The 23,015-nt window shown below is 31.5% G+C and overlaps 1 protein-coding gene across 2 annotated transcripts in view; it reads left to right on the forward strand.

Moving 5' to 3' along the window:
- Nucleotides 1–20,686, forward strand: part of LOC129217388 (high mobility group protein 20A-like) — a 37,509-nt gene extending 16,823 nt beyond the window's left edge. For both annotated transcript variants that reach the window (XM_054851683.1, XM_054851684.1), the window contains exons 4-9: nucleotides 6,521–6,742; nucleotides 10,619–10,733; nucleotides 10,842–10,888; nucleotides 12,923–13,007; nucleotides 15,223–15,438; nucleotides 19,814–20,686. In XM_054851683.1, coding sequence (XP_054707658.1) covers nucleotides 6,521–6,742; nucleotides 10,619–10,733; nucleotides 10,842–10,888; nucleotides 12,923–13,007; nucleotides 15,223–15,438; nucleotides 19,814–19,950 — 822 coding nt within the window. In that variant the 3' untranslated portion in view covers nucleotides 19,951–20,686. The remainder of the gene's footprint in view (nucleotides 1–6,520; nucleotides 6,743–10,618; nucleotides 10,734–10,841; nucleotides 10,889–12,922; nucleotides 13,008–15,222; nucleotides 15,439–19,813) is intronic.
- Nucleotides 20,687–23,015: the final 2,329 nt, after the last annotated feature.

Raw genomic sequence — 23,015 nt, forward strand, 5'->3', positions numbered from 1 at the left:
ACGTGGAAATGGGAGTAATTCATAAAAACTAGGATAAGATTAATACTGAAAAATTTTTCATGTGCAACTTATTATTTTGAAGCAAAATGAATAATAAAAGTTACTAGTCTTAAAACATCAATTTTAAAATATCTCTGGTTACGTCAGAGGATGGAGGTAGGAGAGCATCGGTTGAAATCCTCTGGAAATTTTTTGAAATTGAAGTTGTAAAAAACAGTTTTTTTAGTCAATCTTTCGGGATATTAGGAGAAGAAAATATATGTATGGAGGAAGGGGATTGCCTGGCAGAAATATTCAAAATTAAGGTATAATACTGTAATTTTTGGTATATGTAGAGAGTAGAGGAAATTTGGGTTTTCTCCGGAACTTGTTCAAGAAGTTACGCTATTTTTGATGACATTAGGGAATCGGGGTTCCTCTGGGAAGCTTACTGACACTATTCTAAATAAGCAATTTATTTAAGCTATCTTTTGTGACGTAAAGGGAATTGGGAGGACGAGGTATCTCCCCCGAAATATACTGAAGCACAACTCAGGATATGTTTGTTAATTAAAGAGGAAGGAGAAGAGGTTCCCTCTTTTTTTTTTTTAACTTTAAGTCAATTTTAGGCTATCTTTGAGAAGGAACATTTCGGAGATCCTGCTTTAAAAGGATTTTTAAATTAAAAAACATAAATTCAGGTTATCTGTGGAGATGTTAAGTGGTGAAGGGCGGTTAGGGCCATCCGAAAATTTTAAAAATTAAAATGTTAAAGGCGTTATTTCTGACTATCTTTGGTAGTAAGGTTATGGAAAGGGTGGTGGTTTGGGGACTCTCCTCCGGTATTGTTTCGAAATTGATGTCCCAAAAACGAATTCAGGCGTATTTAGATCATTAATTTCCCATTATTACTTCAACTGTATGATTAAACCTTTTTTTTAATTTCTTGCTTGGGAGGAGAGTTAGGGGGAGACTGGGGTAGTGGCAGACACCTAAAGATAAATTAATATAAAAATTTACTTTGTGATAAACTTGAAACGCAATCATGCAAAATTGCTTACATATTTTTTTTTTCCTATTACAGACTCAAATTGGGCCTTAATTAATCTTACCTATTGGAAAAATAAAAAATATTGGAAGATCAGCTTTGATCGGTATTACCCCTACCCTGGGGTAGTGGCAGTCAGTAATTTCATTTACTACTTAATGGTTGTAAAATAAGAAATATGAGGATTTTGTGTGTGTATATTATTACATATATGTTACAAATGGGAAGGGGGCGCAGAAGGTTTTGGTGCTCATAAGGGGGTCAAAAGTCAAGAAAGATTGAGAAATCCTGGTTTATCCTATATTTTCATTTATATACTTGTCCTAATGGTTTTCTCTTCAATACAGTAATTTTAGCACCCTCTTGACAGCTTTGCTATTTGCATTTTATGTACGGTGTTTTTTTTTTTTTTCTGCCATCAGAAAAGGGCCTTTAATATTTCTCTTCATTTTCACTTCTGGTATATTCAAAAGAGAGAAAAAGAAAGAAAATCATTATTTTTTGTTTTAAGATTTTGTAAGATGTTTTGTTACTATTTAAAGTACTCCCAAAATTGGGGGGGGGGGGATTGCCCACTATTCCTCTCCCTTAAATCTGCCCGTGAAGATTACAATAACTACCACAAAAAATAAATTCTGCAGCACTGCATTTACACAATTTGTGAATAATAATAATTTTATTTTTTAAAAGAAATTGAAAAAAAGAAAAAAAATAAGTAAGTAAAGAATGCAACAGTAATAATAAGTTTTAAAGTTAAAAAAATATATATAGTAAAAAGCATATTTTGAAATAGTTTTGAAAAATTTTGGAAGGGGTTTCAACCCTAAAATCCCACCTCTTAAATACGATCATTTGTTGATGCCTCAAATTTCATTTGGTTATAATCCACTTGAGTGGTAGAAAATCTATCATGGATCATTTCCATTTCTGCAAATTTGAGCCATAAATTACCTTTGTTCTCAAGCATCAAGTGTTACCTTCCGCAATAGGTTTTAATATCTTATAAAATTTTATGAGATAACTTTGAAATCTTGCAACAAACATGTCCCTCCCCCCTTCTGTATGTGCTCCAGGGAGATAGACATAAAACTTCCTTTTAAATGCTTTGACTGTATCCTAATTTTTTATCAAAGTACTAGTCTCACACTTGGTAATTAATTTCTTAAAGTTAAATTTTCTAATCTATTGCCTAAATGGGAAAAATTCTTACCCTCCTTAAAATTGTACATTATTTGAAAAAACTCACCCCCCCTTTTCAAATTGAAGTTTAAATTTCAATTGCTTATTCAATTAGAACCTTACTAGCATTTTGAATTGCTCAAAAATCCTTTGCTAAACTCAATTTATGCTTGAAGTTCTTCATGCTCATTAGCTTCTTTACAGAAAAAAAAAAGCCAGATTGCCCGGCTTTTACTAAAAAAGACTGTTTTTTTTTTGGCCTTTTTAATTATATACTTTGCTATTTATACCAATGACCTCTACACATTTTAATAAGTTTACTAATGGTCAATTTAAGTAATAAAACTACCTTTGTTGAAAACAAAATGATAAAAGCAAGAAAAACTTCAAATCATTTCAAACATCTGACAAAATCCTTACACTTTTAGCTGGGGAGCTAACCGATGGAAAACTGCAAATTATGATAAGAAGATACCACTTGGTAGGAATGTTGTTTATGACTATAAAATGAAATTAAGACCCAGAGGCATTTTCAAAAACCGTTTAAATCCAAGATGGCGGCGTTTTTCAAAATGGCTACCCATATTAGAGTTTTTTTAATATATGTCGTACAAAAAAGGTTTTTGTATCGAATTATAGGTTTTTCAGGTCACAGATTTCATTTTTTATGTTGAAAATAAGCTAAATCTTTATTTTGGTTCTTTTTTTTTTTAGTATAATTTTATTACTTACAAAAGAGATTACGTGCTTTTCAAAGTACCAATATAAAAATAGGGAAAATATTAAATGAAAATATGTACCAAAATATTAGTACTATATCGTTAGTCAAACACTGCTTCATTCTTCGCATTAATTTTTGCATAGTAGTGTGCAGGACAGACCAGCACTTCTGCAGCTACACTTGTTTTTGCAGATTTTGCAGGTGCACTTAATGAACTCAGTGCACGAATCAGAAATTTTCAGTAACTCTGACCATTTCAGCTGCCATCCAACCCTATTCACTTGGAGATGGTGCACGTATAATATGTTAATGAGCTTGTCCCAAAATGTGTTCAGCCTGGAAAGAAAGCACTACGCAATACTTTGTTGGTGGCAAACTTTCAAGTGGCCGATTTTTTTATCATATTCAACTCTTTCCTTGCTTTATTTACAATTACGCTATTACTAGTGGAACAGTACAGTAGTACTACTACGTACCTTTCAGATTGCGAACTAAATAAAAGCGCCACAGTTGCTTCTTTGAATATCATCCATGCCTTTCAAGTTGATTTTTTGAACTTCCCAGTAAAGCTAGGAATGCTGTCACAAAACATACGAAGGCATGAAATCCGGGTACAGCTTTTCTTTTCCTTTTCTTTTTCAATAGCTTCATATATGGCATGAACTGTAATGCATTTGCTGTTGTTTCTTGTTACAAAAGCAATCCAATGTTTTTCCAGACTTAATGTCGACAAGGAAAAAAGTAAGATATTGCAAAAACTAACACATCTGCATCAACAAAGCACACGACAATATTCCTGAAACGGTTTTCTACCATGTCTTGAAGATGCACTATCATTCTTGAGCTTGTTTCTTCTGGGTCAGGGCAAGTAACATCAATGGAGGAAGTTTTTGCAGTACTATTTCTTTTAATGTCTTCATCGAAAGTCGTTGTACATTTGTTATGGTACTTACAGCTAACGTACCTAACAGCAGTGGTGACGGTTGAGGCTTATAAGTGGAGTAGGGGGGGGGCAAAAAAAAACACTAAAAGCCATGTGATTTTCAGCGGCAGCAAAAGATTTAAAAAAAAATGTATATGAAAAGGAATTGACATCACTGTGCACAATAATACTGCTATCGATTACGATAAGGTTCTGGTCATTTTCCAAAAATGGATTTCCAAGTTCCTTGAAAGTGCTATAAAGAGCTCGAACCTTAGTAAAATATTTAATTTTAAATGAGTGGTACTGTTCAAGATGGAGTCAACTATTTTCTTCGTGTTTTAGCTTAATATCACACTTAAACTCTTCTATTATTAATCGACTTATTTGTGGTCAAGGAACCATCCAACGCCTAAGTGCTGATGGATCCTGTGTCAATCCTATTGCACCGCCATTTCCTTTTACTATTGCATTATTTTGTTGGTGTGCTTGGTCAATACTGATTTTTGAGAATAATCTATTAGATTTTCTTATCTTAAACTCCCGAAATAAATGATCGATGTAGCTCTGATGGTAGTTCAATCTCTGCATCATAAAGATGTTTTTAGATGGATTGAAAACGGACGTGCGTAATTTAAAGCCACGAACCTCTAAAACATTTGTTGATTACTATGAAAACATATTTAAACTTTACGTTTGTAAAGATATTGAGACTTTCCAATGCCAGAGAATTGGTTTTATTTGGGGCATATATGTTACACCAACGATTAACGGTCATGCTTTCACATGGTACTTTACCTAAAAATTGGCCAGGATTTTTAAGAAATTCAAATAACAAAGAAGGGTTCTTTGCTCTGTTAGGTACGTTTAGCTGTAAGTACCATAAAAAATGTGCAGGTTGTAACGACTATAGGTGACGACATTACAGGAAATAGTACTGCAAAAACTTCCCTTTGGATTGCTTTTGGAACAGGAATCAACAGTAAATCCATTACAGTGCTTGCCATATATGAAGCTATTGGAAAAGAAAGGCTTTACCAGGATTTCATGCTTTCATAGGTTTTGTGACAACATTCCTAGATTCACTGAGAAGTCCATAAAATCCACTTGAGAGGCAGGGTGATAATTAAAGAAGAAACTGGCTTTTATTTATTTCACAACCTCAAAGTTCTATACCGAGCAATATTTTTGACATTTTTGAAAGGTAAATTGTAGTACTACTGTACTTTTCCACTAGTAATAGCGACACTCTAAATGATGCAAGGAAAAAATGGTTTATGACAAAAAAAAAAAACAGGCCACTTGAAAGTTTGCCAGCAACAAGTATTGCATAGCGCTTTCAAGGCTGGACACATTTGGGAACAAGATCACAAACATATCATATGTGCACCATCTCCAAGTGAATAAGGTTGGATGGCAGCTGAAATGGTCTGAGTTACCGGATATTTCTGATTCGTGCACTGAGCTCAAAAAGTGCACCTGTAAAATCGGCAAGAACAAGTGTAGCTGCAGAAGTGTTGGTCTGTCCTGCACACTATTATGCAAAAATTTATGCGAAGATTGAAGCACTGTTTGACTAACAACGTAGTACTAATACTTTTGTACATATTTGCATTTAATATTTTTCCTGTTTTTATATTGGTACTTTGAGAAGCACGTAATCTCTTTTGTAAGTAATAAAATTATGTTTAAAAAAAAGCACCAAAGTGAACATTTAGCTTATTTTCAACATACAAAATGAAATCTGTGACCTGAAAAACCTATAATTCAATATAAAAACCTCTTTTGTACGACATATGTTAAAAAAACTCTAATATAGGTAGCCATTTTGAAAAACGCCGCCATCTTGGTTTTAAACGGTTTTTGAAAATGCCTCTGGGTCTTAATTTCATTTTATAGTCATAAACAACATTCCTACCAAATGGCATCTTCTTATCATAATTTGTAGTTTTCCATTGATTTTTGTCGTTTAGCTTCCCGGCTATTTTGTTCAAACATCTTCCATCTAGTTGTTTTTTACCAATCATGGTGCATATTTGTGTAAAACAACTAAATTCTGCATTCATTAAAAATCACAATTTAGATTTTTGCCGCTTTGATGAGCACCTTAATTTATATGAAAGTTATGATGAAAGTCAAAAGTAAGCAATGTGATAAAAACATCCCATTTCTCATTTAAAATTGATAATTTCTTTAAAGTGTGATAAAAGCTTGCAGTAAAGAGGTACGTTTGAAGAATTGTTTCTAGGATATTGTAGAAGGAAAATAATAAAATTATTTATTTACTAGACTAGGTTATTTAACAACTGGCAAATTTTTAGTCTTGTTTCACAGAATTTGTTGATACAGTAATAATTTCATTAATAACTTAAATATAAGTTTCATTTTGGTTAAAGTAAAAAAAAATGAAAAAAAAAGGATTTTTTTTGGGAGGGGGGGATAAATAAAATAAAATAAATGTTAAGTTCCCCTGGATTTAGGAAATTAATGTGTTTCTTTGTATGTGGTGGTGGTTTTACCTATTTTTGGTACATTTACATTGAGTACATCTCCCCCCCCCCGCCCCCAGAATGCATTTTGCATATTTTTCCTTTTGATCTTCAAATATAATATTTAAAATTTTTCTTATTTTTAAAATTTACATTGTTTTATTTTTTAAAAATTTTTTCAGGGAGATTATCCACAGAAAAGAAGAGGTGGCTGGCCTAAAGGTCGAAAAAGAAGGCGCGGACCAAGAGATATGAATGCTCCTAAGCAGCCGCTTACTGGTTATGTTCGCTATTTGAATGAAAATAGAGAAAAAGTGAGAGGTGAAAACCCTGGAGCCAGTTTTTCAGAAGTAACCAAAATTCTTGCTTGTGAATGGAGCAAGCTTCAGTCTCAAGAAAAGCAGGTTTGTGCTTCAATATTTTAATGAATATGTGCAGTTAAATAGCATAAAATTATGCTCTTACAAATAAATAATGTGATTTTTTGAAATTATTTTACCAAAAATATTATAACATGCTAATGACAAGTTATTTCTGTCCTGTCATGCTAATTATAGTTAAGATTTAAGTTTGACACAAGTAATGCTCTAATTACTCACATTTACGTTGCATGAGCTCATACAAAAGCAAATAGTTTGTCTTTTTTGCAACACATTTCAGGAAAACATGAAAAATATCTTAGAATACTTTCTTAGGGAGAGGGGGAATCTATCTCTTCTATTCTCTCCTTCCTCTCTTATTGTTCCCTTCCTATTAAGATATTCCTGATGCTATTTGTGCACTCTTAGCTCTTATGAAAGTTTTAATCAGCATAAAGGTACTTTTATTTGCAGTTATAAACAAAAGTTAAAAACAAAAATGTCAATTTTTAAGTTTTAATGTACTGAATTTCATTCCCCCCCCTTATGCATGTATTTAGATTGTTCTATTAAGGATAATTTTGCAGTAATTAAGAATTTTTCTCGTTTTGGAATTTTTTTTTTTTCTTTTTCTCTTTTAGTTTCTATTTTTTGAATATCATACTTTCTTAGATTCTCACAATTCTACTATAAATAATTTAAATTCAATCCATAATTTGATACAATTTTTTTTAACCATTTAGTCATTAAATATTTTCTGTTTTTAATTATTGGGTTGTTCGGAAAGTAATTTCGTTTTTTCCCGTCAGAGGACTTAATTATGTTTTTTCGAAACCAACTTCACACTTAAGCCGCATAACCATTATATGTCTTGAGAGCTGATATTGCAAGGCTTGTGTGTGAAAAAGTTCTATTAATTCTACGCAGTAGTTTTTGGTTGGTGCCCTTTTAAATATGGAGAGCAATAAGCAGCATTTTCGTCATATTTTACTTTTTTACTTCAGAAAAGGTAAAAATGCTGTCCAAGCGAGAAAAAAATTGACGGATGTGTATGGAGAAGGCGTGTTAACAGTACGCCAGTGCCAGAACTGGTTTGCAAAATTGCGATCCGGCAATTTTGATGTCGAAGATGCACCACGGTCTGGAAGGCCGGTCGAAGCTGACAAAGATGCGATAAAGGCATTAGTTGATGCAAATCGGCGAATAACCACACGAGAGATCGGTGAGAGATTAAATTTGTCGAATTCGACTGTTTATGGCCATTTGAAAGGCATGGGCTTAACCTCGAAGCTCGATGTGTGGGTGCCCCATGTCCTTACGGAGCGAAATTTGTGTCGTCGCGTTGACGCGTGTGATTCGCTCCTCAAACATCAAGAAAATGATCCATTTTTGAAGCGGATTATTACTGGGGACGAAAAATGGGTTGTATACAACAATGTTAAACGCAAGAGGTCATGGAGCAGAAAAGATGAACCGGCTCAAAGCGTGTCAAAAGCCAACATTCACCAAAAAAAGGTGATGCTCTCCGTTTGGTGGGATGTCAAAGGAATCGTTTTTTTTTTTTTTTTTTTTGAGCTTTTGCCGGACAATACAACGATTAATTCAGAAGTCTATTGTCATCAGCTGGACAAATTGAATGATTCACTTAAAGAGAAGAGGCCCGAATTAATCAACAGGAAGGGTGTAGTGTTCCACCAGGATAATGCGAGACCTCACTCAAGTTTGGTCACTCGCCAAAAACTTTTACAGCTTGAATGGGACGTACTGCAACATCCGCCATATTCTCCAGATCTGGCACCTTCCGACTACTATTTGTTCCGGTCCCTGCAAAATTTTTTGGATGGCAAAACCTTTACCTTAAATGAAGATGTCAAAAACCACCTGAACCAGTTTTTTGCCAGCAAGGACCAAAACTTTTATGAGAGGGGAATTATGTTACTGCCAGAAAGATGGCAAAAAGTGTTGGACCAGAATGGCCAATATATAATTTAACAAAATATTTATTCATTATACGAAAACTGTCTTTCATGTTCCCCAAAAAAAACGAAATGACTTTCCGAACAACCCAATATAACCCTTCCTGCTCTGTTTCTTAATGAGATTTTCACAAATGCCTAGCTCTAGCATTTCGAACAGGAAGGTCTAAATCAGTTTTTCATAAACTTTCTCTCATCTACTGAAATCCCCTTCATCCCCTGAAAGAATTTTACCTAAGCCATCAACCACCTGCTAAAACTGCACTAAATTAAAAAAAAAAAAAAAACCCTGACTCTCTTCCTCCAATCAACTCTTATTTGAATTCTGAAACTTTGAATTCAAATTATGTTTTTCGCAATCACGAGTGGCGAAAAGACCCTGCTCATTAGAGCTATTGTTTCAAGAAATGGCTCCCCTCCCCAAGCATGTCCCTCCTCCTGGGCGGTTATGTGTGTATAGTTGTGTGTGTGCAGGCTTAAGTGTGTGCACGTAGGCCTGTGTATGTGTGTAAAGGCGTGCGCATGTTGGCGAGGGTGTATAAGCATGCGTGTGTAGGATATGGACGCCCCCACCCAGCAGAAGTGGATTCCGGGGGACAGTGCTCAGGACCAGAGCAGCCGCGCCGGTAGGTGGTGATGCTGCTGGTCCAAGCTGAAAAAGGAACCACAACGTCAAGGACTGTCAAATGAGAACAATAAGCAATCGTGATTGCTCAAAAAAAAAAAAACTTTTTTTTTTGTTTTGGTAATGAGTAATGGACAGTCTGATTTCACTCAGATGAACAATGTAAAGTGCAAACTTGAATAATTTGAAGCTGGAGGTTCCAGCAAAAAATATGATGAAAACTTTTAAGTTAAAAAAGTAACATTGCTTTCATAGGGAGGTTAAGAGACTAGAAAATATCTCCTAATTATCTACAAATTTGAATTAGAGGCATTTGAGTTATTCACGTTGCACTGTGTAAGAAAGTAAGATGCCACCCGAGTAAGCAACTTTCAAACAGAAGAAAATTTCATAACATATAGTATAAAATGAACTACACACAATATTGCAAAATTATAATTAATTGTTAAATTTAAAAAAGTAATAAAAATTTATTGTATTAAAATTAATTATAATTAAGAAATAGCAAATGCTTTCAATGAGAGTTGAGCTTGATCTTAAGCTCTTAATTAAGGTAGGATTAAGAGCTTAACATCAAGTTTAACATCTTATACTCATATTCCTCTACATGTGATAAACTTCAATTAATGCTGATGAAAGAACTAATAGGTAACAAAAGCATTGGCATTACGTAGTGTGGTCACTAAGGATACTGTGGAATCATACATTGAAAGTAAAATATCAAACCCTTAGTATGAATTCAACAAAAATGCTTTTTAGATTTATTAACTTTTCACGCCATATAGCTTAAAAATGCTTCTTTTATATTTGCTTATAAACTTTCCACAACCCTCTCTTTCTAAATGTAATATGTATTGCTTGAATTGCATTGCAATGGTATCTCTAATTCTAAAGTTCTGCACATAGTTATGAACTGTAAAAACGTTATGATGAATATTAAGGCCTAAAAGTAATACAATTGTGTGTCAGGTATTATACTTAACAATTTGTTTTTGTGTTTAGGACTTCAATGTATTTGTTAAAAATTTCATATGGTTTAACAAATGTACCTGGAAAATCACTTATTTATAAAATAACCGTAAGTTAAAATTGTCTGGACGGATTCTGACCAATTGACTACTGTTTTCATTTTCCAGTCATTAAATTTCGGAAATTATTCTAATTTTCTTCCTCAAAATGGTTTTATATTTTTAGAATTTAATTATTTTTTAGTGTCATCATGAAGTTTCAATACAAAATTCAATTTGTTTTGGTAAATGATACTAATTTAAATCCCAGCAGTTCTAATTTTATTATTACTATTTTTTTCCACCCCAACAGAAATATTTAGAAGAAGCTGAAAAAGATAAGGAACGGTACATGAAAGAGTTAGAGCAGTACCAGCAAACAGAAGCGTACAAAATATTTAAAAAACAACAAGAAAAAAAACGAAAAGGTTTGAATCTTGTTTATTAGAATAATTTCAAAATGTATTTTAAACTTTTGCTTTTTTTTATGATTTCATTTAATCAATTTAATGATTCACATTTTGAATATGTCTTAGAATATGAAGATGGAGATGGATCATACTACACATCTTCAGCAGTTGATGTAAGTTCACAATCTATGTCTTATTAGTTTTCTGAAATCTGCAGTGATATTGAATTTTGGCAAACCATTCAGAAAATAAATGAATAAAATTTTGGGAATATATAGCTTTTCAATTAAGTAATCTCTCCCTTATGCGTCAGGTTTTTATGCTCTCAGTTTTACATCACTTATCATAAGTTCAACCTAAACTACCATATTTTCCTACTATCCACAGCAGCATATATTCCATAAGCCTTAAAATTGACCTGAAGAAAAAAAATCTTTGTATAATCCGTGGATAATATGATGTCAAAGAACAAAATTGTTTTGATTTAACATACAATTTTAGCAGCTAATTTAAAAACATGAAGTATTAATTTTTGAGGTATAATCAAAATTAGTCTAAAAATAATTGCAGTATAATCTCGATTTAACATTTGTCAAAGAACAGGGAAAAGTTATCATTAAACCGAGGAGCATAGAGAGCATAGACTTTAAACCCAGACCAGTGAAGTGTAGTATCTTAAATTAAGGAAATTGCTAAATCAAAGTTATACTGTATTAGTTGCTAGAAATCGTGATTGTAATAGGCTTATTACTTAAAGACAAAGGAACAAACAGTCTAGTTCAAATGTAGACTGCTTCTTTCATGACTGTACCATTGTTTATTTTATGCAGCTTGAATCGTGCAAGAGGAAAATTGAAGCTATGTAAAATAAACAACCCTACAGTTTACAAAATGATATCCATTGGTGAATCTTGCTATAAATTAAGGTTCAATGCGTTGTCATTGAGAAAAGAAAAAGCACAGATAATCCACGAAAAAGTATAATCCTCACCTCATTAGTTTTACATCTTTTAAACAGATAGTACTCAGGAAAATACTGCATCTAACAATTAATGATATGTAACTTTGATTTATGTGTCAATTTCATAGGTATTTCTCAATTTTGAAAATATCACGCTACTTTTTTCCCTTTATTCTTTGCAAGTCTTTTTTTTTTTTTTTCAAAAATAATCTTAGACAGAGTATTGATGTTTCTGTTGTAATGCATTAACATTTAAAGAAGCTTCAAAATATTGTTCCAAATAGTGTAGAGGAACAATAACAGTCCTCTTTTTTTGAAGCTCTTCCAAAAGGTTGTAAAGCTGGTGTTTGAATTTCATTGTATTTTAACTTGATTTCTTCATTGAAAAATTAATTCGTTAAAATGAAGTTGAAATAATTTTTGCATTTGTCTTGCTATTTATTCACTTTTAAACTTAATTTAATCTAAGACAAAGTTAAACTTTGTTTATGTCTTTCTAACATTTGCCTTTTTAATTTTTTTATTATGCTGACTTACAAATGAGACTGTTGTACATTCTTTATTCAAAAACACACCATCAGTTAAAAACTTTCTGGGGGAGGGGGGGGGGTGCATACTCCATGCAAATTTTATTGGAAATCAACAAAAACCAGGCCTTTTTATGTTTCAAAACATTAATTTTTCAAAGCTGGGAGGACGGGACAGCTCTTGAATGAGGAGCATGTTTAAAAAGGAAAGAAAGTGATTTCTTTATTTTTTTGTATCAAACTGTAAAGCACAGCTTTGTGAAAAGTTAATTTTTGTTTATAAGGGTTTAACCACTTCAATTCGAGCGCAAGCTCAATTCGAGTATGAGAAAGAGCAGTGTCTTAGAAGAAAAGTGTAAATTAAAAACTAATGTTCTATTTTGATTCAATGCTTCTTTTGCTCTAAGTCAGTTCAGGTATCCCAAATTTCTTTGTTGGAACTGAACTTTTGTGATCTAGACAAGATATTCAAAAGTTAGTGTAAAGTGGATTCTAAATGGTGTATATCCTTCATTATTAAAGTTTTCTAGTTAATATTGAATTATGTCTGAGACGAAATGAAGTAAGAAACGGGGGGGGGGGGGGGGGGTTCTAAATATTGAAGTATTAAAAACAAAAATAAATATTACATTTGCTTAAAGTTACTGAAATTGTTGCTTAAATTAGTTACAAAAAGTAATTACCTTTTTGTGTATTTTGTTTTTTCTTCTAAATAATAGCAAATGCATGAATCTCATCACGATGGTGAAGCACCTGGGTTTGACATCCCTATTTTCACTGAGGAGTTTTTGGATCACAATAAAGGTATTAGTAAGAAAATATTTCAAACAAACTTTTATTGCTAAACCACACTACAAACCCTTATAGGTTTTAAGACTTTTTTTCTCATCTAATATTCTTTTTATATGGAAAAGGGGGGGTCCAAAATGTATTTGTGGGGATAGCAAATTTTATATTTTTAGTTTTTGTGAACAGAAGAAGTTCTATATCACACCTAAAAGTAAAATTAAGAAAAGAAATAAGTTTGAATCATTCAAAATTACATTTAAAAAATCTTTACTAAACTCTTTAGGAATTTCTCTGAATCAACTGTTCCTATGTTTTCTTGTAAAAAATTTTAAAACTTTCTCTTCGACAGAATGAATAGTTTGAATTGTTGCAACCAAAGTACAGCTTGTCTTCAAACAGGATGGTGGCCAAGAAGTATGATCTATTGAATGTAATTTACAAGAAAAAAAATTCAAGTACCTGATTGTTGTTGTAAGATAGAGAAACTGTCCCCTATCTTTAAGGTTGGATGCGACTCCCTACAGAGTAACAAAACTCTGCAAATGTACTATCGATAAACATTTCTTGCCACAGATTTTTCGGCATGCTTTTGTCGGTCAAATCGAAGTGCTGATTTCTGATTTTAGTTCAGGAATGGATGCTGGAAGTGGCTGAGTGTAAATTCATTTGGTGTCCAGTCAAAAAATCATGACCCCAAATGGGTGGCGTAATTTTAACTGAATACCAAGTGAGGTTACACTGAGCCTATACCTGTATTCATTCCGTAACTAAAATTAAGAATCAATTTGTTTGATCCACAGAAACATGCTGACAACTCTGTGGCAAAAACTAATTCACCAATGGATGGGATATTTACGGATCAATGAAAGAAAGTTATATTGAACATTTGTGATAATGATAAACTTGGAACTGTTTCTCTGTCTTCCAACAATATTTATTGTCATTGTTTTCCTGTAAATTATGTTCAAGAAATCATCCTTTTTAACCTACTTTCTTAGATACCCTGTATAATGTAGTTATGTACTTTATTACCTTCGAGTTATTTAGTTCTGTTCCTAAAATATTCTAATTTTGATTTTTTTATTGGATGCATTTTGTTTTTACTTTTTGACAATAACTTTTGTGTTTGAATTATCTTATTTTAATATTAACATTTAAGTTTTAACCAAACTTCATTAATAATTCTACTTGGTTACTTTACAGTATCCATGGAGTAAACATCATAGATATGCATTTACTAAGAAATGTGTGTGATTTTGTTTATCTTTATTTTCAAGAAAATATATTTCATTTGTTATAGGAAAGTATGCCATATAATTTCAGATAGTTCCAATCCAGCATACAACCTGCAGTTTTATTTTAAGGAGTAAGTTTGGGAAAAAAGAGTAATCATTAATTATAGCAAGAAATTTATTCAATTTTCTGCATGATGGATGCATAAGACCTTTAAAAAAGAAAATAAAATCCATAAAAACATTTTAGTTCAATACAAGCAATTGCATATCATTACAATTACAGTGAAGCACCGTTTATACGTTTCTCTTTTATACATTTTTACCAATTACTCGGTTTTTTAAATTGGTCCCTGCAGAGTCGAATACACATTAACGTAGACCTATTATATATTTTTTCATTATACGCTTTTTTCATACGGTTCTTTCAAAAACGTATAAACGATGCTTCACTGTAATTACATTGCAATAAATGGAATTTTTATTATAATTGGAAACAAAACTGGTTTTTAAGGGTCATGGACAAATGTAGCTTAAGCTTTTTTTGTCTTGGCAAACTGCCTGCATAATAATTGTTTGGAGCTTGAAAATTTTGCACTGTGACTTTGATATGTATTCAAAAGATTAATATAATAGTACAGTATTAAACACATGAGGCAGTTAGAAGCAAAGGAATGTAAGTGACCTTTTTTAAGTTTTAATTACAATGCGCGCTAAGTTCAAACCCTTGGTGAATTTTCATTGAAAAGCTTTTTGAAATCATGCTGTATAGCAGCACCTACCAGGGCTAATATTTCTTGCCATAAGAAAGGTTATAATTTCTTCTACCATTTGTATCAGTTACCCCCAAATTTTTAGTTTTGGCACTTACACCCCTTTGCTTCTAGATGCTTTATATGGTTCTGTACTTCTGAAATTAAACATAATTTTTTTATTTTTTCAAACTCTTCTGTGAAAATCATGAAATTAATTTTTGTCTTTAAAATTATTTTCTTTAGCACGAGAAGCCGAACTACGTCAACTCAGAAAGTCAAATACTGAGTATGAAGAACAGAATGCAATCCTAACAAAACATATTGAAAATATGAAATCAGCTGTGGAGAAGCTTGAAGTGGAGAATTCTCAGCAGCGTAGCAATAATATTGCAATGCAGCAGCATTTGGAAGCTTTGCGCAACATGTTATTAGATAATTTTTCCGATTTTCCTTTGCCAAGTAAGTATAACTTCTGGCAAATTGTTTGATAATTCTATATTAATAGTATGTTTTTGGAGTCTTGTTAGTATTATCCTGTTACTTTTGTTGCACATTCAGATTAGTATTAAACACTTAATAGTAGATTCCCTCCCAAACTAGCAGCAAAATTATCTATACATTCATTTTTTTTTTTTAAATCTTTCTGTGAAAGATATGATTTTTCTTAAATTTTTTCCATTTTGATGTCCAAGCAATTAGAGTTGAATCATTAAAAAATTTTGTTTGTTTCATTTTCTTTTTCTGCATATTACTTTTACTATCTTAACTCACTAGACAAAAAAAAAAAAATCAAAATGTTTGATGTATAGCTGTAAGTTGAGTACTCTCCAGATTTATTTTTTCGATATCAATTACATCTTATATATTATGCAAAAAGTAAAATATTGAGTAATTTGGTTACATAAAAACTATTTTTCTTGGGTTAAAATGAGGGTTCATTGATTTCAAACAGCTTAATTTAAATCACAATTTGGATCAAGTGATTTTTTTAAATTAATTGATTACAATCATTTAAAGATGGTTTAAAAAATGATTTTTCAAGTTTTAGAATTTATTGCTTTAAATTTAAAATATGTTGCATTTACAACCATAGCTTCAATCAACTAAGATCCTTCTCTGCCTATCCTGTGTGTATTATTTCAATGCTTTAGAGCAGCGGTTTCCAACCCGTGGTTCGCGAACCCTGAAGGTTCGCGAGAGGTTTTCAAGAGGTTCGCGAAAAAAATATTATAATGGTGGAGTTTTAACATGCCTGTTTCTGATGAAGATTCATGCTCAAGCGGTTTCAAATAAATTTTGCTCCTTTTTTATTCATTTGTCTCTCGCACATTCGACACTCTTAACTTGAAAATATTTGCTTACTTCCTGACATATGTTACATTTGAATAATTTTCTATGTCATTGCAAAGTGCCGGTTTTAGCGCTTTCTTTGACAATGATAGCCTTGAACCCATGCTGAAAAAGCTGTACTTATGAATACAATGTCCTCAAATGAAAAAATTTGAAAGAAAGCTTTCGTTTCCTCTGAGGTTTTTGATAGGAAAGACTGATTAAACTTGATGGAAACATTACATGTAGCAGTAGCATATATGAGCATCTAAAATATTTTGATGTTTAGTTTCTTTACCATTTGAATCCGACTAAGAGCTCTCACGGTCTCTCTTGTGTTGAGTTAAAAATGTATAGAAGTGAGATCATGCTGTTGTTTTTTGCTATTATTTTCACATTACACTGACTACAACTAACTTCAAGTTTTATTGTCGAGAAAGGGAAAGAATGGCTAGCAATCCAAGAATGCCGCAGGAAGTACGAAAAATTAAAACTTTCGTGGGTGAAAGTTTAGCAGTGTGAGATTTATACAGGAAAAAAAAATCAATGAAGTTTAACCATGCAACTTAATTTGCGCTATATGTAAATAAGGAATTTGTGAAATTTGTGTAGAAAATTTCTCTTGTAGTAAGTGAGCTTAAAAATATTTGTTTTGTTAAAAATTACATATTGTGTAAAAATTGGAGTAAATGCGTATATTGAAAATAGACGACGCTATTATTTTTCAATAGTATATGCATTTTACTTCTCAATTATAGTATAATTACAAGAGAAAATTCTTCAGTAATCAAACAATTAATGTATACAGTATAACTTTATCAAAGAGCAAGACTCATAGTTCTCTTCAAGGAGACTTAAACCTAGAGATCTTTCTCATTTTACTGTAAGAAAAAAAGTTCATTTATTTAATCTGAGAGTTCCCTGAAAGGTATTTTAGAGATCATTCTTATTTTTGGTGAATTCAATTTGTATTCATTTTTTAACGATCATTTTAGTTTGTATCAATATTTGTAAATATACTTTCCAATTGTGTTTTCGTTCTCGTAATAAACTATGCAGCAGCATCAAACTAAAAAAAAAAAAAGATGCATTTTTTTTTTTTTGCTTATTACTTAGTACCCAAGGGTTTCACCAACTTCTTTTGGAGTTTGAAAGGGGTTCCCAAGGGAAAAAAGGTTGGAAACTGCTGCTTTAGAGGCTAAATTATATTTTCAAAACCTAGTAATGTTGCCATTATTTTTCTTATTCTTCACAAATGAAGAACAGTTAAAAAAAGAAAAAATAAATCTGTATACACTAATATGGCCATGAAATTAAATTGTTCAATACAGAATTCCTCTGCTCAAAACATACGTATTATTGAAAACTATGAACTTTTAACTGGATTGATAAGCCCAAAAACCAATCACCTCTTGGGTTGACTGGTTTTGGGGTTCATCAATTCAATTTTATTCTAAACAAAATCTCATTTTACACTCCACAGATTTTACATATTTCATGTTAAGGTTCAGAAATATATTATAGAGTATATCGTAATTTCATTAGTGAACTGCATGATTACATTAATTCAGATTGCTTTTCATAGGCTTTGGTAATGAAGTGAAACAATTCATATGATCTTACTCAATGGGTCGTTAAAAACATTTTTAATACAGAAAATATTTTGAAGTGTACTCAGTCTAAAAAAAAAAAATAATGTGTCATGCTCATTCAAAACATGACACAATTACTTGTCTTATTTTTGCTTTCAAAAGTAAAAGAGAATTCTAGTTAAACTTGCCCAGGTTTTTTCACATTTAGTGTGCAATTATTCTTGGTCCCTTTAATGATAAATGTGATTTAGGTCATTTTTGTTCAAATCTTTTCCTACCTTAAAAAATAGTTATTTTCAAGCTTAAAATGTTTTTTTAAAAGATATTTTTCAAATATTACGTATGTTCATAAATGCAGCGCAATTAATAACTAAAATCCTTGAAGTACGTTTAGAAAAACCAAAATACAGTCGGATCTCCATATATCAAAGTAGCAAATTGCTAGAAAAAAAATCGATATATAGAAATTTCGATGTGTAGAAACAATTTTATTTTATCATAAGAATCTCCTAAAACATTAAAATTAAAGCTTATTTTCGTGTATGGAACCCAATTTCTAATTTATACCAGCATCGGATTAAATAAAGGTTAATAATTAAAAAAAATGAACAGAAATTACTTTTGAGCCTTCATACATTTTCATTCTTCGGCAATTCAACATGATCTGCAACATTAGCGGATTTTCGTTTTGACAATGTAATCGAGAGAAAAGTAAAAAATCAATGTACTTAACTTGAATGATTTTTACTGAAGCTAAAAAGACTAAGAATAATAATCAACAGACAAAAGGGAGAATTTGAAACTGATTTTACAATGTTAATGGTTACAACTAAGATTTGAAATAAACTTGAGGGAATTTAAGAACTCCAGAACGAAACAACAACCTATCCACATACCCCTCAACCCCAGATTCTTTATGAGTTTCGTAGGAAACTTTAGTGAACATAATTTTCTCCCCTAACTTTCATTTTTCATGAGACAAACAGTCAAAAGTGGGAAAAAAAATCTATGAATGCCTTGAAATTTTTTCGAGCTATAGAGATTTTTTCGAAATATAGAAATAAATTATTCTATGGGATTTTGATGTGCAGAAAATTTTGATATGTGGAAGTTCGATATATGAAAGTTCTACTGTAATCAGATCTAAATCAAAAAAGCTGTATGCTATTGTATTTTTTCTGTATGTGTTAAAACATTTGAAGTTCAATTCTTTTAATATCATTGTGCAGCAAAAAAAAAAAAAACCATTTAAAATTTTTCTCCCTGATTCTTATGTAAAATGTCATCCTGAATCTAAATGTGATCACTCCCTCCTCCCCAATTTTTGGAAATGGCACCCCTTATTATTTTCAGTTAATGACAGTTTCAAAATCATTGTTTTTATTAGAAGGATATTGAAGCATTATGTTAACCATTAATGGGTTCTTCTGAGGGGCTAGAGAGGTGAAAAGTTCAACTGCTACTAACTACTGATTGATAAATAAATAAATAAGTAATAATTAAATATTTAGGTTATTCGGGCAAACTCATGTATTTTTTAGGAGATATTTTTATGTCCTATTGAAGTAGATTTGTTAAATTACAATTAATAACATATTTTAATACTAAGTAGATGTACATTCAGGTGTACCTGTACATCAAGGCTGAAAGTATTGTCCAGAACTAAAGTTCTTAAGATTTTATTTGCAATACAATTCAACAAAAGTATTTAAGGTGATAATAAGGCAGTAATTCCTCTATGCTTTAAAAAGCAGGATATTTTCAGGATTTCCGTGTACTGCAATTTTGGTTATAATTCCCAATGTCATAGAAAAGAAGAATAAGTGTAACATTTAAAAAATTGCATTTACACTTCTGAAGTCAAAACATCTTGTACTAATTTCTATATTTATTTTATCCCTTCAATTTTTCAGTTACCAATGAAGTTCCTACGCCTGAATCAATCGACAGCTACATGGCTCAACTTCACAGCATACTTGAAAATCCAGCTGAAAATGAAACTTTGATAACTAAAGCGAGAGAAATCCTAAGCAAATTAGATTATCCATAAGTTGAAAGGAACATCCAGCTATACATTTCAGCTATCATCTTATCTCTGTTTATTTGAATTTATTTGAAGGCAGCCCTGCCGGCAAACTGCCACATAGGATGCATTCCCCTGTGATCTACCCCTCTCTTTTTGTAAGGCAGTTTTGGTTTTGAGTGAAATTATTATAACTGCTACACACAAGGATATTTTTCATAATTCATTTTGTCTATCATTGGTCAAGTACAATCATGCTTTTGTAACAACTGTATTTATTCATTTGAGGGGGGTATTTAACTATTAAATTTTACCACTCCTTTTTATGTGTACAATATTTTTACATAGGTAGTTCGAAAGCCTGACTGTAAAAACAACCCAAGTTTTAATTTATTTTTTCAAAAAGCTGGTGTCTAACGGAAGCCATTCATTTTATAAAACTGCCCATTGCAAACATATTTCAGTCACACAAAAAGAAAACACAGAGGCTGAAATTTTGAACGAGCCCTTTTCAAAATGACCAATTTAGATATGCTTTCCTACCTGTTCATGATATATAAAGATGCGCCATCTTTACATTAATGACATGTTACTTTGCATAAAATGTATGTGTAGCGCAATATAAATGTATATTATGTCTTTGCTAAATACTACCTTAATTTGTTTAGCATCCTGAAATGTGATTGCTATTGCATATTGTGCATTAAAGTAGATATGGCATTTATAATTAACAAACCCAATGCTTTTTTTGTACCTGTATGTGATAAATAAAATCATTTAGGTAATGAATTGTTGATGTTAAGTTGTTGATTTGAACACACAAATATAGGTAATGTGCAGAATATGTATTAATATGGGTATTGAATTATTTAAAACTAGTTTTAAATCCAGTTGTTTAGTTATGATCGTTAGAATAGTATTATAATAAATATAGAAGGTGGAGAGCAATGTTTTGTAGGCATAATTGTTCATGTTTTTCGTCATCTTAGATTTTTTTTAAAAAATATATTTTACTTGATCAATTTGTTTTTTGAAACTTTTAAGTGCATATTAAAAAAAAAAAGAAAAAAAAAAGATTTTTGGTGACTTTAATCAAAATATTTTATTTTAAACTTTAAAACATTTACTTCATTATCTGCAGACTTGACAATTACTTTAAGGTAGTGACTTACGATTTAACCTGTTTGAGGATCTGGAGCTATGGAATACCTGCAGAGAAAAGGGGTTTTAAAATGTAGGAAATATAAATGTAGGAGAATGTGGGGCAAAATGAAGTAGTTAAGATAACCTACCTTTTTCAAAATAAACAGTTTAAAAAGTTTTAACTGCATCTGGTGGAAACAGGGCGTCAAATCTTCGAAAATTGATTTATTAATTTGATGAATATTATTTTTATTTGTACTACACAACTTTTTTTTGTGAATTTATGTGATAAATGAATATTTTGGAAAATGTATTGCACATGCTGAGAGCATTTTATGGTGATACCTAACACAAACCACCTATAGGCGTCTAGCTGGTTAATAGCACAATACTAAGGTTCAAATTTTCAGCAGTTAAATTTTACTGGCCCGAAAAATTTATTTGATAAGATATGATTTTCAAAACTGTAAAAGTAAAAATTGAATAAGAAAACCTTTTTATAATTTTTTTTAATTAACGAAAATATAAATGTAGGAGAATGTGGGCAAAGTGTAGTAGTGAACATAACCTACCTTTTACAAAATAAACAATTTAGAAAGTTTTAACAGCATCTGGTGGAAACTAGACGTCAAATCTACTTGTTTCATGCTTCAGTGCCTTAATGGTGGCATATGAAAGACTGATACCTTTTCGGGGAGGGCTCTAGGTCTGGTGGAGGAAACAAAAAAAGAAAGTTGTTTTGAAAATTATTGTACATATTGAAAGAACAGTATACAGTCGACTCCCGCTACGTGATCTGACTTACGCGAAATGGCTATGACGCGAATTTTTCACGAGTCACGAATTTTAGAGCTAACGCGAATTTTTTGCCCACAACATGGATTTTTTAGAAGGAAATATCAGCTTTGTTATTGGCTACTAAATATTGATTTCGTGAATGTTATTACGTCCCTTTGAGCATCCCTGACAACCAAAGTTCCCACGCCAAACTACTTTAGTGTATCAAATAACAATAATAGCACCTTAGTGTCATCTTCATCTAAAGTTTGAAAATGTGAAGAAAAAGAAAGTTTCTGATAAAAAAATTTAAAAAGGCTAAGATTCATGATATGCTTGAACAATTACAAAACGTCGAAGGTAGCGCGACAATAAGTATGAGTGAATCTTCCATATGTACAAATTAAAAGTCAAAACAAAAAGATGTCCGTAAAAGTTTAGAACTTAGTTTCAATATTGAAGCTTGCAGAGCAGTCTAGCAAAGCAAAAATTATGAAAATGGAAGCTACGCGCGCTGTTGCATTGTGGATTAATAAAAAGATCAGGTAGAGGAGATGTAGCCACAAATTGAAACGTTTTAAATAAAAGGTGAAGCGTATTTAAAAATGTAGTAGATAAGAATAATGATCTGATCTTGGAGCATAAATCATCACTAGTATCCTCATTTTTTAACTCGTAAATATTGCTACTGTATCTACTGTACAGTACTATTTTGTGCATCATTTTAATTTTACTGCATGCAGTGTGTACCGTGTTTTATTTTATATCTCTTATTCCCATTGGTCATTCATTTTGTGCATCTTAAATATTTCATGTTGAATAACAAATTTTTATTTCTTAAATTCCCATTGGTCATTCATTTTGTGCATCTTAAATATTTCATGTTGAATAACAAATTTTTATTTCTTAAATACAGTAAAAGTTCAGTTCTTATAGAAGAAGCTGTAATGGTTAAGGAATGCTTTAGAGCAGTTTGAGGGTTGTTTATAAGTGCCTAAAAGTATTTGGTATGCTTTAAAAAATTTGTATGCATATATTTTTCCACAACGCGAAATTTCAACTTACGCGAGGAATCTTGGAACGCATCCCTTACGTAAGTCGGGACTCGACTGTATTTTATAATGAAACTTGCATTGAAATATTATTTTTCAGTTAATTTATTTACAAAATTA

Source organism: Uloborus diversus, chromosome 2, assembly GCF_026930045.1.
Source record: "Uloborus diversus isolate 005 chromosome 2, Udiv.v.3.1, whole genome shotgun sequence".
NCBI lineage: Eukaryota > Metazoa > Arthropoda > Arachnida > Araneae > Uloboridae > Uloborus > Uloborus diversus.